The sequence below is a fragment of the Polistes fuscatus genome, unplaced genomic scaffold, assembly GCF_010416935.1.
Source record: "Polistes fuscatus isolate 324 unplaced genomic scaffold, CU_Pfus_HIC Scaffold11, whole genome shotgun sequence".
Lineage (NCBI taxonomy): Eukaryota > Metazoa > Arthropoda > Insecta > Hymenoptera > Vespidae > Polistes > Polistes fuscatus.
The window spans coordinates 2,963,922-2,979,620 of record NW_025113009.1 but is presented as its reverse complement, the minus strand read 5'-3'; the positions used below and the strand labels follow the sequence as shown (position 1 = coordinate 2,979,620).

General features: G+C 31.6%; 4 protein-coding genes and 2 long non-coding RNA genes across 10 annotated transcripts; 4 read left to right on the top strand and 2 right to left on the bottom strand.

Annotated features, from left to right (window-relative positions):
- Window positions 1-9: 9 nt before the first annotated feature.
- On the top strand, window positions 10-2,252 carry LOC122526537 (palmitoyltransferase ZDHHC23-B). 2 transcript variants are annotated; one of them, XM_043650011.1, is made up of 4 exons: window positions 10-99; window positions 191-816; window positions 893-1,069; window positions 1,410-2,252. In XM_043650011.1, the coding sequence occupies exons 2-4, from the start codon at window positions 287-289 to the stop codon at window positions 1,600-1,602; spliced, it is 900 nt and encodes a 299-aa protein (XP_043505946.1). In that variant the 5' UTR covers window positions 10-99; window positions 191-286; the 3' UTR covers window positions 1,603-2,252. The 2 variants fall into 2 exon arrangements, with proteins under 2 accessions (XP_043505946.1, XP_043505945.1); XM_043650010.1 differs by having other exon boundaries at window positions 10-816.
- LOC122526535 (golgin subfamily A member 6-like protein 22) lies at window positions 1,960-5,170 on the bottom strand. The gene is made up of 5 exons (XM_043650008.1): window positions 4,627-5,170; window positions 4,291-4,513; window positions 3,431-4,194; window positions 3,030-3,228; window positions 1,960-2,908 (listed from the first exon to the last, which is right to left on the bottom strand). Exons 1-5 carry the CDS (start codon window positions 4,833-4,835, stop codon window positions 2,264-2,266), a joined length of 2,040 nt encoding a protein of 679 aa, XP_043505943.1. The 5' UTR covers window positions 4,836-5,170; the 3' UTR covers window positions 1,960-2,263.
- Window positions 5,171-5,356: 186 nt separating this feature from the next.
- On the top strand, window positions 5,357-11,894 carry LOC122526534 (PR domain zinc finger protein 10-like). Of its 4 annotated transcripts, none has more exons than XR_006306096.1 (13): window positions 5,357-5,477; window positions 5,713-5,921; window positions 6,000-6,390; window positions 6,451-6,792; window positions 6,866-7,195; window positions 7,269-7,472; window positions 7,540-8,055; window positions 8,139-8,403; window positions 8,492-8,633; window positions 8,724-8,912; window positions 8,992-9,183; window positions 9,274-10,017; window positions 11,441-11,894. XR_006306096.1 is itself a non-coding variant. In XM_043650007.1 (12 exons), the coding sequence occupies exons 2-12, from the start codon at window positions 5,754-5,756 to the stop codon at window positions 9,547-9,549; spliced, it is 3,015 nt and encodes a 1,004-aa protein (XP_043505942.1). In that variant the 5' UTR covers window positions 5,357-5,477; window positions 5,739-5,753; the 3' UTR covers window positions 9,550-11,232. The 4 variants fall into 4 exon arrangements, 2 of the variants coding, with proteins under 2 accessions (XP_043505942.1, XP_043505940.1); XR_006306095.1 differs by lacking the exon at window positions 11,441-11,894 and adding an exon at window positions 11,073-11,232; XM_043650007.1 differs by lacking the exon at window positions 11,441-11,894 and having other exon boundaries at window positions 5,739-5,921; window positions 9,274-11,232.
- On the bottom strand, window positions 11,895-15,166 carry LOC122526536 (potassium channel subfamily K member 13-like). The gene is made up of 5 exons (XM_043650009.1): window positions 14,858-15,166; window positions 14,480-14,672; window positions 13,355-13,429; window positions 12,479-12,878; window positions 11,895-12,398 (listed from the first exon to the last, which is right to left on the bottom strand). The coding sequence occupies exons 1-5, from the start codon at window positions 14,984-14,986 to the stop codon at window positions 11,903-11,905; spliced, it is 1,293 nt and encodes a 430-aa protein (XP_043505944.1). The 5' UTR covers window positions 14,987-15,166; the 3' UTR covers window positions 11,895-11,902.
- Window positions 12,795-13,417, top strand: LOC122526538. The gene is made up of 3 exons (XR_006306097.1): window positions 12,795-12,881; window positions 12,980-13,214; window positions 13,329-13,417. It is a non-coding gene; the product is annotated as an uncharacterized LOC122526538 (long non-coding RNA).
- Window positions 13,483-14,702, top strand: LOC122526539. The gene is made up of 2 exons (XR_006306098.1): window positions 13,483-13,571; window positions 14,323-14,702. It is a non-coding gene; the product is annotated as an uncharacterized LOC122526539 (long non-coding RNA).
- Window positions 15,167-15,699: the final 533 nt, after the last annotated feature.

Here is a 15,699-nt window from a genome sequence, read left to right as displayed (position 1 = left end):
ACTACAGAGGTGCGCGATTGTAATCAAAATGTTTTCGACCTATGGTTTTCATATCGATCGATTCTTTTATTTTCTCAGCTAAATTGTATTGTACTATTTGTAAATATTATCGATAATTTATTCGTGAAATACATATTTTAGTGTAATATAAATAGAAAGGTTAAATTTTAAATTTATCATCGTTCCTCAGATTTAACGTAAGAGAAGAGAAACATAACCTCTCGTTCAAGAGAAAACGTACGCATGCGAGAAAGTTTCTTAGAGTTTTTTATTAATCACATAAACAATGACCGTTTGGGAACGAATGCGAAATCCATGCGGATGGAGAGGAGGTGCTAAACAAATATCTGTTGACGCTATGATACCGCTATTCGCGGTACCCATTTTGGCGATAATCGCCGCCCAGTCATTTCTTTGCACCGTAGTAATATTTCTCGCAACGCCTATTTTGGTATATTATTTGCATCATAATTTCTTGAGGTTTCTATTAAGAACAAAATTTTTTCTTATGTGGACGATTACGAGCGTGTTGATGCTGATGGTAGTTTTTGAAGTCAGTGTTGTGCCGTTACTTGAAATATTACCAGAGGAAAATTTTTTCTTTATACTGTGCGTTGTCGGAGGCATATATTGCGGCTTTAAGACAAGACTGAATGCGGATCATGCTGCTCAAGAAGGTGCTACGGAGCAAGGTTTGGAGCTTGGGGAAGGAAGCGGAGAGCTATGTGTAACTTGTAGAAGAAGAGCACCGCCTAAAGCTTATCACTGCCGAATGTGTCAAACATGTATACTTAATAGAGAATATCATTGTAAATGGTACGTACAAATATTTGGAAATGTCTTATCTTGGCAATTGTAAGAATTAATGTTTTTTAAATTGATTTTATTTAAGGTTGGATTGTTGCATCGGTTCCAGTAACTTACAGTGGTATCTTGGATGCTTGTTACTTTCAGCGACAGCTTTTATTTATGGCTCTAATCTGACTATGACAACAGTATGTCATCCTTTTATTTTAATCGGTACAGTGCTCTTACCAGACGACTGCAGTGATGTTTATCATCAGTTAGAGTACGTATGAATATTTTATACATAAACAGTTAATATTTTAAATATAAATTGAAATAATTCGTACTTGAATTATCTTTTTGTGAATTGTTCTTTTAAATAAATTTAATTTATAACATATAATTATATTGAAACTAGTTAAACTAAACTGGAAATATATGAAGGATTTATAATGCAAAATTTAATTTTAAAAAAATTGCGATAATAGGAGAGTTTAATATTAGAATATCTCTTATTTACTCTTTCTAAAAACATAAAAAATTTTATTGATAATTTTGACGCAACTATTGGTTACATGTTTTTCCATCGATATACATATAATATAATGTACATATTGTTTTAGCATTGCTCTCTGCTTCATCTCAGCACTCTACAGCCTACTCGTTGGCCTAGTGGTATTTTGTTATTTAATTCATCACCTCTGGCTTATTTATCTTGGAACAACGTCAAACGAGCGTCGTTTACGAATATCTAGAAATCAATACGATCATGGAATCTTAAAAAATGTATCTCGGTTATTTTGTTGCAAGACTTAGATACGAATGATAAATAGTCTAGGATATTGTACTTTGTACAGAGCATATTTTATTTGTTACCAAGAGAATAAAATGACCATCAATACTATGAATCAATTTGAACTACGATCGTCAAGCCAGGTACTTAAAAAATTTTAGTATATTTCTTTCATTGATAATATTATTTGTTTACTTGTATTTTTCGATGTCTTTATTACGACACTTTTTAGTAGGATAAGTTTCCTCTTTGAATGGTATTACGTTCAACGGGGATATGTCATAAACTGTGTGATATACTAATAACAATTTACGTATATCAAGCACTATAATGACATATCGTAATAATAGTATATCAATCATAAATCAAATTTCTGGTTATTGTGTCAGGATGTTACTATATTTAGTATTTATATACATTTATTGTAACTGTGATAAAGTACTTATTACGTGCTAATTAATTATTTCTTTAGAAACGAAATATAAAATCAAAAATATGTATAATTTATATAAAATCTTTGAACTATATATTGTATAAAAGTGATTATTCTATCTGTGAAACTAATCATATCGTTAGCATATAGCAGTAAGCATATTTTTTATGATAAAAAGATGTGAAAACACCCACGTATAAGGTAGTTCATAAATATTATTTTTAGTGTTTCGATCAATTACATAATTAATCTTAATCCTCTAGCACTACTCCTCTCTCCTTAGGATCAAAATCGGGAACTAGTTTTTGTACTATTTCTCTCCACTTATTCCTTTGTTTTTCACTTTCTTTAACTATTTCAGCTATCGTAGGATAATCTCTCCATTTATTAAAATATTTATTCACAAGTTTATCATTGTAATGTTCCTCTGCAATTTTTACGTATTTTAGATATTCTAATTTTATTATGGCAACAATAGATCTCAATGCACGGAAACATTTCTCTTGCAATTTCATATCGTAGAAATCTTTGGCCACTTGATGTTTTATATTTTCTTCCTTTACCATATCCGTCCAATCTTTAAACGTGTACCATAATAAATTCCTATTGTGTAAGGAAATGGCAAGTTCAAGTTTGATTTGGTACTGTTCTTTCGTTTCCCTTCTCCAGGCAGTCAAAGTTTGGAGTAACAAGAATTTTTTATAATGATCGTTTGCTCTTTGAATATTGTCGTTTCTTATTTTGATGAGTTTCTTAAACGGTTCTATTACATAATGTCGAAATAAATATTTGCAATAGAATTGATTGGCCATCAAATTTAATTTTTTGAATTTCTCTAATTCTTCCATTCTACACTTTTTTTGTTCTTCACGCAGCTTTCTTGCTTCTCGCATACTCTGAAATCGAAATAATTTATCTATCGATCGAAAAAAAATCAAAGTTGATAAATAACATGATTAGTTAAATAATAAAGCAGTTGTATGCTAGCATAAGTACTTGGATATTTCATTGTCTGACCTCTTGCTGTAATTTTTTCCTTTTTTCTTCTTCTTCTCGTTTAGTTGCTTCCTCTTTCAACTTCTGCTCTTCCAACTTTTTTTGACGAGTTTCTTCCGCTTTTCTTAATCGTTCTCTTCTCGCCTCTGCCCGAGCTTCCACTCTCATAATAAATTTTGGTGGATTTGATGTTTGTTGTGATGTTGTCGTACATTTATTTCTTAATAAAGAAAATAATAAATATTATTTACATATCCAATTATAGAGTTAGACATATATTTATATTACTAATATAATTTTGTATATGTTATGACTCCTATATGGGTTGGTGGAGACCTTGTATGGATAATTTGTATATGAGTCGCTAATAACGAAAGGGTTAAGTATATATATATTAGATATGTTAGAGGTAGATAGATTACCTGTAACCAGCTTGCTTCATTAATAGAATTAAAGTTCTTCTTGTTTTTTGGCCACAATTCATCAAAGTTTCTTTGGCAACGTTCATAGTTTCCTTATCCATTGTCACCAATTCTTGTTGAATTTGTTTCAATTTCAGTTCCTCGATAATTCTATTTTGTTCAGCCAATTTAGATTTTTGCTTTTCGATTATAATTTTCTGAGTATTCAAACGATTTTCTACAAAAGACTGGAACGGATAATTGTTTTTCTGACGAGTTAATTTCTTTTTATCTTCGTTTTCTTGTATAATTTTAAAAGATACGTTATTTTTTATCTTCGACTTAAAATGATTGCCTAATTTCTTTTTCTTTTCCGTAATTTCGCTAATAAAAATTTCAATTTTACGTTCATGAGATACGTCTTGCAGTTCTTTTTTTATTTTTGCAGTATTTTTTTTATCCTCTGTGTAAGTTTTCCAAAAGTTAAAGTATCTTTTTAATCTTTTCGAAGCCATGCTTTCTTGTAGTTTTATTTTTATTTCTCGAAATCGTCGCTCTTTTGTCGAATATTCTTTTAAAAATTCAAAATATTTCTTCATTAAGTTTAATCGTTTTTCCACCGAATTGAAATTAATTTTATTCTTGATAGTTACTTTGATATTTCCGACAGATTCGTTTACGTCATTTTCATCATTTTCATCGATATCATCGGTATTAGTATTTTCAAATATCGGAGATAATTCTTCTACGGATGTTTGTTTGCTTTTCGTTCCAAAAGTTTGTACCTTTAGAATTTCATATTAATTTAATATTAATAATTATCCATAGAAAATGATATTTTGAATTAATTCTATAATAAAACAATATATATACGATTCCACCTTTGATTTGTTGACCGTTTTAATATCCATCTCTATTTTGTTGGATATACTCCAAAAATCTTGGTCATTTGAATTAGCCAGATTTTTTTTCCTGCATTCATATTGTCGTTGAAATTTTGGGCGGGATTTATGAAGTTCCTTCTCGAATCTTCTCAATTCCATTTCGAGAAAAACTCGTTCCTTCTTCAGGCACATTTCCTTAATTTCTTTTTCTTTCAATAATCTGATTAAATTGTTAATTGTTAATATAAAATAAAGAATACATTTGAAATTAAATATTAATAAGGGTACATGCATGTAATATGGTATGTACAACGTTAGTCAAATTAATGTTACCTTTTAGCCTCTGCTAAAGCAGAACAATTTGCATCTGGATTGTTTAGTGTCTCTCGAGTTATTTTGTGTCTTGTATCCATAATTAAATTAGGATCGAGAAACCCTGTATTGTTATCATCTTCTAATAATCTCTGTTTTTCAGAATGTGAAAAAATTGGCACCTTCATCATTTGATTCACGAGGTCATCTAACTCCTCGAGATGTACCATGTTTTAATGATACTTTTTATCTCGTTGCACCGTAAATTAAATAATTAAATCTAACTGATTTGTTAACGAAGCATTTGACGTTATAGATCAGAGAAAAAAAATTAGGTTATGGTTTTGGGGTTGTTTATGCGTGTTTATTCTGTTGCTAAGGGAACTCTAAGTGTGGGTTTCGATAATCTGGTCAAGCCCTATATATCTAATCAGTTTATAAAATTGCTATTATGCACGCAATTCTAATCATCTATATTATCTTATTTTTATTAATTATTAATGCTAATAATTGAGAAACCTGTATAATTTGTTGTATTCAAAATTAATGAAAATTCCTAATTATTTATAAATATTTAACATTAATTAAATATATATATATATAAATTTATTTGTATAATATTTAACAGACGTTGAGACAGATTACACGCTAATAAGTTTACACATTAATATTTCTTTCAGATATTGATAAAAATGAGAAAATGTATTAAGAATTCGTATGAATTTGAATTTTCCCCGCCATTTGTACGCAGTTAATTGCCAACATGGAAATCGCTAGCGTCAATTGTTGTCAAGCCAGTGCTGCTGCAGCAAGTGCATCGTAGGCTTGAAAGTGCATCATCTGCTCGTAAAACTCTATTTATGTTGAAGCTGGTAAGACTCTTGTGTGACGAAATTTATACACAAACATAAAATAAGAAAACACAAATTAGTAATTGCAAATCAATATCGTCAACGTGTCATGCGTTTGAATTTTGGAATATATTCGCAGAATAATCATGGTTAATCAAGTCTAAATCTGTCATATATTTCTTAGTAGATTTTTTTTTCTAAAAAAAGAAAAGAATAAGTTATTGCACGTTTGACATATACTTTTGTTATGAAATAGGTGACAAATTGTAATATTACTGACAGAACAGATAAAATACAATGGATCCAAGGGGCCCTCCTGAGGGGGGCCCTGGTGACACATTTGATATGTCCAACATTGGTAAAGTTGCTGACACTTCGGTAACTTGGCCAATTGATAGCCCAATTAACTCGGCAATGTATGAACAACCAAAGAAGATGAATAATAATAGATTACTATTTTTGACTGTGAGTACAATCTGACAATCAGAAAATTTTTGTCTAAAGAGATAACATTATTTTGATAACATTTTATTTGTCTATCAGGTTGAATATGTTCCAGATCAATCTAGAGATTATTCTCGTTTATTTCCAACGTACGAGCAGGTCTCGTTCTCCCCCAGACCTTCGTCTCCTCTTTCCGAATTTGAACATCGCGTTAGTCCACTTGATCCTAATATGAGTTCTGCTGCTAGGTATTCACCAACTCCAGTTCAATTACCTCCGTCTCCTTTTCATAATTCTGTTGTTATTCTACAAGGTCCTTCTTCCCCTTTGATATCTACAACTGAATCCAATGTAAGATCAAGTATCAATTTTGTGGGTCAATTGACACATCCAATAGATGCGCAAACTGATACTGGAACAGATTTTATCAATGAAGATAATGAAGAAACTTTAGTTTCTACAGTTGGAAATGAATTAATATTAATGCAAGGTAAATAGTATTGATAACTTGATATTTGCAGTATTGAATAATATGATGTTATATTTGCAGAGCCTAATGCAGAATTGGAGCACAACACAACTCCACTCATGTTAACGGGTATACCAGATACAGATTTTGCTTTAACAAGAGATTATGTAGTAATGCAAGATGATCAGGTCAATGTAATGAATTCTTTGAAAAATCAAACTTTTACAATGGGAGATAATCATATCAATAATGCATCTGAAAAGAAGAATATAACGAAAGAAAGTAATTCTCAGTCAATAACGGAAGCCAATGAGCAAATGGGTCAAATTAATGAAATATTATCTCATGCGAATAAAAAAAAATCTATCGATAAGAAAAATACTAAGAAGTCTAAGCAACAAATAGACGATGACAAAAATTTTTGTAAGTTACTATTATTTGTAACTAATTTATTTATTAATTACATACATTTATTATAAAACCTCAATTTATTCAGGGTGTGATGAATGTGATGGTATTTGTACCAACGAAGATGGTTGCACTTCTCATAATGTATGTACAATTGCCGATCAACCTGTACCATCACGAGCTATAGCTACACTGCCAGGATCATATCTTTCTATAAACAAATTATCTACTGTGGATATTATTTTGGGTGGTTCGGAATATGGAGTTTTCGCAAAACGCAATATTCGTAGGCGAACACAATTTGGTCCTATCGAAGGTATTTTATATGGTTATGATGGAACACCGTTTGAAAATGCATTACCACTGCTTTATGAAGCAGAAGAAGGACAATTTTTGAAGGTTGATGTTTCAGACGAAAGTGAGTATTGGTGATCATATTTTCGTGCATAATTATATAGCTCCAAAAAATATTGAATGTGTATACTTCTCAGATACTTCAAACTGGATGCGTTTTGTGAGACCTGCACTTACGTACAAAGAACAAAATTTAGTGATTTGCCAACAGAAGGGTGGAATCGTATTTTTAACTACAAAAAATATTTTACCAAAAGAAGAGCTAAAAGCAGGACCTCATCCTGATTATGCAGCACGTAGAAATTTAATGGTATTGAAACCTGATGTGAAAGATGACAAAGGTACAAATAATTAAATCTGTTTTTATTTTCTATTTTTTATACTTAATTATATATTTTTTTTTATTAGAATATAACAACAGCGCGAGTATTTGGCCAAGATCGGATAACAATTCTTATAATCATGCGAGACGTATGAAATTGTACAGAGGCAGAAATTTAAAAGAAAAAGAAAATGCTAGACAAAATAATTGTAAAGAATTGAAATGTTGTACGTGTAATTTAATCTTCAAAAAGTTATCTCTATTTAAAATACATAATATCATGCACAATCCGGAAGACAATAAGATAAATTGTCAATCGACGGTTTGTCCACAGTGTGGATTAGAATTTCAAAAAAAGTCCGAATTAATCAGTCATGTTTCGCAACATGCTAGATTATCTTTGCCAAAAAGTAACAAATTGACATCAGTAGTTGCTGCATATAAGTGCTCGATGTGTTATAAACGCTTTGCTACAAAAGTACGACTACAGAAACATTGTTTGGTGCATGGTGCCGAGGACCAAAAGCCACTGCCGTGCAACATTTGTCTGAAAAGATTCATGAATAATTCTGCTTTATCTTGTCACTTAAAAACACATAGAGGTAATTTTTAATAAGTATTTATTAGATTATAACTTGTTTTAAAAATAATTATATTTAAAAATAATTTCTGTTATTTTTTGTAGAAAATAAGCAAGTGTATGAATGTCCAATATGCAGACAATTTTTTGATCAAGGCGTGATGTTAAAAGATCACGTTGAGACGCATAGAAATGGAGATCATACATTTACCTGTCCTCATTGTCAAAGAAATTTTATTAAATATTCGGTAATTCGAAAACACATAAGAGCTCATCATTGTGAAAGAAAACACAAGTGTCAGTTTTGTACAAAGCGTTTTCCTACAGTGGATAAATTACGAATGCATTTACTCAAACATTCTGATCACAGGTAAACAACACATTAATCATATCATAAATGATATATATATTATACTAATTAATATTCATTTATACATACGTCCACTTGTTATATACAGAGAATTTCACTGTGCTAATTGTGGAAGACAATTTAAAAGAAAAGATAAACTTAAGGAACACATGACTAGAATGCACAATTCGCAGAAAACGAATCAAGAACAAACAGTACAAAACAATCAAGTAAAAAAGTTTGTGCCAAAGGTATAATCGATATCTATATATTCTTTTTTCTTTTATAGTTTAAATAAATATATATATATTAATGTATGTGTACTTTTTTTTTTTTATTAGGTAAATCCAAATGATTACAATCGTTTCATATATAAATGCCATCAATGTTTAGTAGGATTTAAGCGAAGAGGAATGCTCGTTAATCATTTGGCAAAACGACATCCAGACGTTGCTCCAGAATCCGTGCCCGAATTAAATTTACCAATTTTGCGACAAACGAGAGATTATTATTGTCAATATTGCGATAAGGTATCGTATTATAGTGCAATGATATTACAATCATACGATATCTGTTTCTGTAAATCTTTGTTTGTATTAATTCACGAAGGTATATAAAAGCAGCAGCAAACGTAAAGCTCATATTATGAAAAATCATCCGGGTGCTGCTCTACCACCGAGTAATCGTCAGAAAGAATCAGAATATTCGAGTCTGCCTAATCCAACTTTCAGTCAGACGGTTGGTAGTATTACAACTACGCCTCAAGGATGTCAATGGTGTCATAAACAATATGCCAGTAAGGTAAATCAAATTAGAATATATTTTTGATAAAAGCACTACATCTTTTAATACAATATATTTATTCTTGCTATGTAACATATGTCTTGATAGGCAAAACTTTTGCAACATCAACGTAAGAAACATCCGAATTTAATGGAACCGGCCGATCAAATTCCGCGGTCGAGAAGTCGTCCACCGCAAAATCAAAACCAACCACCTACGTTAAGCGATAATAATTTTATGTTATCGGATTATATTCAAGCGTGCGACGTAGACGGAGAATTTTTTAAACAGAGAATAATTAAAATATCAAACGAAGTTGATCTAATAAGTAACGGCTTGGAGTTGGTTGGGCAACAATTTGTACGTATGCGTGATATACGTTGAAGAAAGAATAGGCGCAACCCCTTTGTCGGGGAATCATTGCCAATTTATCGAGATATGAATCTCGTGACTTTGTGCATAGTCAAAAAAAGGCTGTGCTTTTTTGCTGCCGGTACCAAACACGAGGGCATCGTTTGCCTGAAAGAAGTGTGGTACGGTACTTCTACTTGAGAGTATTTGGAATGCAGCTTTGTCAGCGCCAGTGCGAAACACTGAGCGCTGTTGTCTCAATTGTGTGAATTGCAACGATGGCCACTAACTATGACGACTTCAGTGGATTTGTTGGAATGATGCATTACACGTCTTCATGAGTACTTTGTCTGAGCCTTGATACACAAAAAAAGCCTAATGACATAAAAAATAATAATGAACAAGAAACAGTAAGATTATACTTGCAATAGACGTACTATTGTCTTGTATATTATTGAAAACTTCATTCGCAAGACATTATGGATATTGAGCCATCAGAAGGTAGGACAAATATCATCGTACTGTCGGCACTTATCTAGTGCTATAGGTCTAATAGTTTCTTTTTAAGTCTAAACCAAGCTTAAATTCATTGCCAGAGTCTATTGTGGATGTTAACGAAACCTTGATACGCTTTACGTTATAAACGTTTAAGCTTGGCTTAAATTAAAAGACTAAAAATGATCTTACTGCATCTTAGATCACCGTGATTTCGTCTATATTACGTGATTGTTTTGTGATAGACTACAAACCGAATGTAATAATTGCAAGACATGACGTTAAGTCATCGTTTATTACGCATTTGGCTTTAACAGTAAAGGGAAAGAAAGAAAGAAAGAAAGAAAGAAAGAGAGAAAGAAAGAAAGAAAGAAAAAAAAAGAAAAAAAAAGAAAAAAAAGAAATAAAAAAATTTATCCGTAGATTTCTCGAATGATTGCAATCTCCGAAAAAAACGATAGTACGTTTCACTTTCGCTCTATCGTAATTCATAAATTTTTCTCGTAAATCTATTTGTGTCTTTCACGTTTAGAGCGAAAACACATCCCTTCTCCTTCTTAGATTTTCAGTGAAAATACATACGCGCATTGTTTTTCACGTAATCGTTTCTCGATATCTAGTTTCATACGCATACCATCTCGGTGTGAAAAATTTTTGCATCCACCTCGATCATTGAATTAGGATGTCCGCTTAAAGCCGACCGTAAGATACACAAGATAAAAGTATAGTTAATCAGGAAAAGAGAAATTTTTGTCTTCGTAGTGTTATGATGTAACGTGTAATAGAAATACTTTAAGCGCATAATTTATCCTAACATTTAATAATATCTTTTATCTGAATAATATTGAGAAAAAAAATCAAAATACCGTGAAAAGTACAAGCGTTGCTCATTTAAAAGGTTGTGACAATTCATAGTTATCCTTGTTTCAAAGAATTTTAGATTGTGCGTCGGACTCACGCTCGCTCGTCGATTAAAATGACATACATATATTATACTAAACTTTACATAACATACTAGTTTTATTTTACATAAGATGAAATTTTTCTTTTTCACATTACAGGAATGATTTTTTCATTTATTTTACTTACACAAGATGCATACAGTAAAACACACATTATTACAAATGCGAAGACAAAAGATTGCATGTTCGTTAATGTCATTGAGTACATGGCAAATTGTACTGTAAACATGATTTAAATAAAGTTATTGGATGATCGATATATATATATATATATATAATTGTATGTGTGATATATACCTCATCGATGATGTATATATTAGTATTTTTTCATATTTTATCATTAGTGGAAAACACCACCCGGTATGGCATAAATATAACGTCGAAAGATTTAACATTAAATTTAATAACAAAAAAATTGATCAAATTTCTTTCAGTATTTTTTAATTTCTTTTATACATATGTTTCAGCTTACCGAAAAATCCGAGAAGGAAGTGAAAACGATCATTTTACTTCTACACGTATCTTTTTCTTATTCTACCACTTTGCACTGAATAATATGCAGAAATAAATAAAATAATAGTTACGATTATTATTATTATTACTATTATTATTATTATTATTATTATTATTATTATACAGCGGCAAGTACTAATAATCAAAAAACATAGTTGAATTTATCGAGAATTATAATTTAAATCTATCTACTTTAAAAAAAGAAACAAAAATCAATCTAACCATCGTATAAAATTGTAATCTAGATTTTATTTCAATAAGCTACTTTAAAACCTTGTAACATATAATATAACATATTACGCATATGTGACAATAACAAAGTGCACTTGTGTATTGTAAAAACTAAAAAGAAACACGACTCGTGAAAGATCGTAAAATCTAGTAAGTAAAATGACTACGATTCGTTAATTTATTTTCTACCTATTTATTGAAGTTTTATTTCCAAATTTTTCACTAGCGATCGCTAGAGGACCAACCGCACCAGGTTTAAATACCGATGACTGATGGCTAGGAGTTGTTGCTATTGGACCACCACCACTACCACCTTTTTGCATTTGAGCAGTTTCATAAAGTTGTTTTTGCATCACAGCCAAGGATACTTTATTGGCAGAGAGAAAATCTTTCATGGAGATCAATTCACCAGACATACGTCTGGAACCATTAGGATCGTCCTCCACGGCTCTGATCGAATCTTTACCAACTAATTTCATAGACCTACGTTTGGAATAATATATAGAAGAAACGGAGGACTTTCGTCTAGGCAGATGGGGAGCGGCAAGATCTTGATTTCCACATTGTAATTTGTATATCACATAATTCAGACCCTGCTTGATAACTATCGAAGTTACATTTAATAACGAATAAATACAACAACAGCCGATAACGAGGAAAATAAAATTGGCAAATCTGTACCTGTAAAAATAAAAATCAATTAACAATGGAAAATATTGACGAGGAAATAAAAAGAAATGATTTCAACGTGAGTTACTTACCAATGGACGTACGGATAATTTATTTTCTGCGTGCTGACGAAGTCACCGAAACCGATGGTGGCAAAGCTAACAAAACAGAAGTAGAGAGCGTCGAAGTATTCCCAATCTTCTAGCGGTGCATAAACCGCAGCAGCAACGCACGCGGTTATACAAGAGGCTAATAAAAGATACAGCATGACCCAATAGACGCTTGGTTTCCATTGCTCTAAACTACCGTCGTCATCGTCATCGAGGATATCCGGGAGAGACGATCTTGCGTTGGATAATCTGGATACTCGTCGGGAAGATGTCGAACTTTGCCGAAGACGTTTTCTAACGCGATATAAGTGAAGATTCCTCAAAATCCAAGCCAGAAATGTGATGATCCTTTCAAGGAAGAGATTGAAGAATAGGATACCACCTGGTAGATCATGACCAAAAATTTCTTATTAGAATTTTATTTTTTATTTTAATTCAATTTCTTTTTAATCTGTTTATTTTTTTTTTCTTTCTTTTATGTAGGAGATTTTTATGTATAATCGATAAATTCAAGCTTATATCGAGGTTATTTCATATACCCGTACAAATAGGACGTTGCATACCGTTTTCTAGTTTCTGATATTACAATAACTATGCCTATTATAATTTAGACGTCGAAGACTCATTCTTTTGTTCCATGTAAATAGGTCACTGTTCTACTTTGTTTTAACTCACATCAGTGCAGTGTAATATATGCATGCAAACAGCAAATATAACGGTAAGAACTTATTGAACGATATATTCAAGTAAAAATTTATTAATAATACTGATAATATTTTCTTATTTCTTCTTTTTCAATATGAATGAATTCATATTTTACGTTAAAAAAAAGGCACATTGAATGGTGTCTTTTATTACCAGAACAACCGAAGAATCCATAAAGAACAACAGCTGCTCGTCCTGCCATAGTTTGTGGAGCAGTACTTCCGTATCCTGAAAGAAGATTTAGATTCATACATTGAACTTATCTTCTAAAAATCTTTCTATTAGGAGACAGAGAGAGAGAGAGAGAGAGATATCTACTTATGGGTACGTGCAAACGTACATATCGACTGCTGAAGGAGTTGTCGAGAGGGTAAGTACTAGACTAGGTCGCAAGATATTAGCATTCCAGAATTCACCGTGCATTCTCACGCTCGAAGGGGCCGATGACCGTAGTCCTTTTATTCCGTACCATTCTACCGTACCACAACTATCTTCTAATGCTATGACGTACTAATTGCGTGTATTTTATTACACAGACATTTTTATTTTTCTTATTCATTTATGTGTGTTTCTTTAGACAGGAAATTACAACAAGATCATCATCATCGTCATCATTATTATCGACGTGAAAAACAATTATAAATCCTTATGATCAGTTCGTGGATGAATACAAATTTTAAAGACAATGCGTATAGTGAACATTATATATTAATTATTATAATTGGATAAGAAAGTATGAACATATACAGGGTATATCCTAACGGGAGGTACAATCGGGTAGGGGGGTTATTCTTCGTGTTAAAAATAAATCCAGAAAAAGGAGTAACATTTTTTCATTTTAGATCGATTTCAGAGAAAATAAGAAAACAAAGCGTTATATACAGGGTGTTCTAGTTTTTTTTTGCAAAAATTTTATTAACATATTCTATAAATAAAAATAAGAAAAAATGTTACATAAACGTCTGCCCCTAAATGCTTCATCAAAAACTTGCATATCAAAGAGATTTGAATGAATGTAAGTTTTGATGATAATATCATTATAATGAACATTACAAAAACAACAACAATAATAATCATAATAATAATAATCAGATAAGAAAGCAAGAATATATAACTTCTAGATGTATATTTAAAAAAAGAAAACATCTTTAAGAGGATTGCAAAGCTTAATGAGATGCAAGACGACGTGTCGTCTAGTGACCCCATTTATCGTCGGTCGTTGCACGAGTGCGTTTCAAATGTTTGAAATTCTAAAAGATAGTGTATTATATTTCTTACCAATTGTGGAAACGATGGTGCCTACGAAATGAAAACTTCCAGGAAAATCCCAACGCCGCCTTTTGTTAATGATACCGGCAGATGATGCGTTTCCGTAGGCGTAAAGAAGTTCGTGTAATCTCTGAAGCGCTAGTGGACTACCACGTAAGTGATGCTTACGAAAAGCATGATATACCCGCCAAAATTCTGCAGCCTGCATGCACGTTATGAAAAAAAAAGAAAACATAAACGACAGAGTCATATTTTTTTAATTTTTTTAATCGTTTTCATTCAAACAGTTTTCAATAATTGCCATTATATTGTTAAGTAACGCATTCCGAATTTTCTTGTTAAATCCAATTGATATAAATTGTAAAAAGGAAAGAACGATCATCTTACCTGCCGTATTTCAAGGTCACCCTCTAGTATTTGAAAAAGAGTCGCGCCTGCGAGCATGTAAGCTGCCAGGACGATAGCGAGGAGGATGAACCTTGCGTTGTCCTCCGCGAGGCCTCCGCACACGCACATCACCGGTGACTCTCATCTCTCTGACACCAATGTCCAATGCGATCCCCACTTTTCTTCTTCAACTGGACCGGCGCAAACTCGTCGACAAAATCTCGCGATGATCCAAGTGTTTGCTATAGTTGAAGGTCACCAATTAAAACTTTTTAGATGCCAATTTGAGATCTTTCAATTTTTTTCGCAATAGTTGATGTTAATCATATTTTATTATTTTTATCATTATTTTTCATATTATTTTTACTTATAACAAGTTCTTGCAAGTAAATATTATCATTGTTAAAACAGTGTCATATTTTTATAGTAATTTTTGAATTGAAAGATAGTAGGAGAAAGAAAAATGCTTATATTTGTGCTCTTTTTTTGGCTGGACTAAAGAAAGAATCAAATGGTATGTTTTCACAACCGAAGTGAATTCAGGGCAATGTGTGGAGCTCCATTGAGAGTAGTCTTTTCATACTTTAAAAATAGGAACAGTGTCACGTTGTACTTGTTTATTCACGGAATCGTTTTCACGTTAAAAAGAAAGATCTATCCGTAAAAGAGGCTTAAGGTAAACAATATGTTTAATTTAGTAGATAGAACGTGAAAAATCGATACTGACAAAAAAAAGTTCATTTTTTAAAGGCTCATTTTAACTACAATATGTATTTATATTTCTTTCAAACTTATAACAAAGGTGTCTTTAATTTTAGCAAAGATATTTGCATAATAAATAA

Excerpts from the sequence above, each read along its gene's own strand:
- LOC122526537 (XM_043650011.1), top strand. The coding sequence starts at position 287 with ATGACCGTTTGGGAACGAATGCGAAATCCATGCGGATGGAGAGGAGGT. Across the intron at positions 817-892 it reads AGAGAATATCATTGTAAATG|GTTGGATTGTTGCATCGGTT; the intron begins GTACGTACAAAT and ends ATTTTATTTAAG. Across the intron at positions 1,070-1,409 it reads GATGTTTATCATCAGTTAGA|CATTGCTCTCTGCTTCATCT; the intron begins GTACGTATGAAT and ends ATATTGTTTTAG.
- LOC122526536 (XM_043650009.1), bottom strand. The coding sequence starts at position 14,986 with ATGTGCGTGTGCGGAGGCCTCGCGGAGGACAACGCAAGGTTCATCCTC. Across the intron at positions 14,673-14,857 it reads GTGACCTTGAAATACGGCAG|GCTGCAGAATTTTGGCGGGT; the intron begins GTAAGATGATCG and ends ACGTGCATGCAG. Across the intron at positions 13,430-14,479 it reads CACCATCGTTTCCACAATTG|GATACGGAAGTACTGCTCCA; the intron begins GTAAGAAATATA and ends ATCTTCTTTCAG.
- LOC122526535 (XM_043650008.1), bottom strand. The coding sequence starts at position 4,835 with ATGGTACATCTCGAGGAGTTAGATGACCTCGTGAATCAAATGATGAAG. Across the intron at positions 4,514-4,626 it reads GCTTTAGCAGAGGCTAAAAG|ATTATTGAAAGAAAAAGAAA; the intron begins GTAACATTAATT and ends CAATTTAATCAG. Across the intron at positions 3,229-3,430 it reads ATGAAGCAAGCTGGTTACAG|AAATAAATGTACGACAACAT; the intron begins GTAATCTATCTA and ends TTCTTTATTAAG.
- LOC122526534 (XM_043650007.1), top strand. The coding sequence starts at position 5,754 with ATGGATCCAAGGGGCCCTCCTGAGGGGGGCCCTGGTGACACATTTGAT. Across the intron at positions 8,404-8,491 it reads CTCAAACATTCTGATCACAG|AGAATTTCACTGTGCTAATT; the intron begins GTAAACAACACA and ends TGTTATATACAG. Across the intron at positions 9,184-9,273 it reads ATAAACAATATGCCAGTAAG|GCAAAACTTTTGCAACATCA; the intron begins GTAAATCAAATT and ends ATGTCTTGATAG.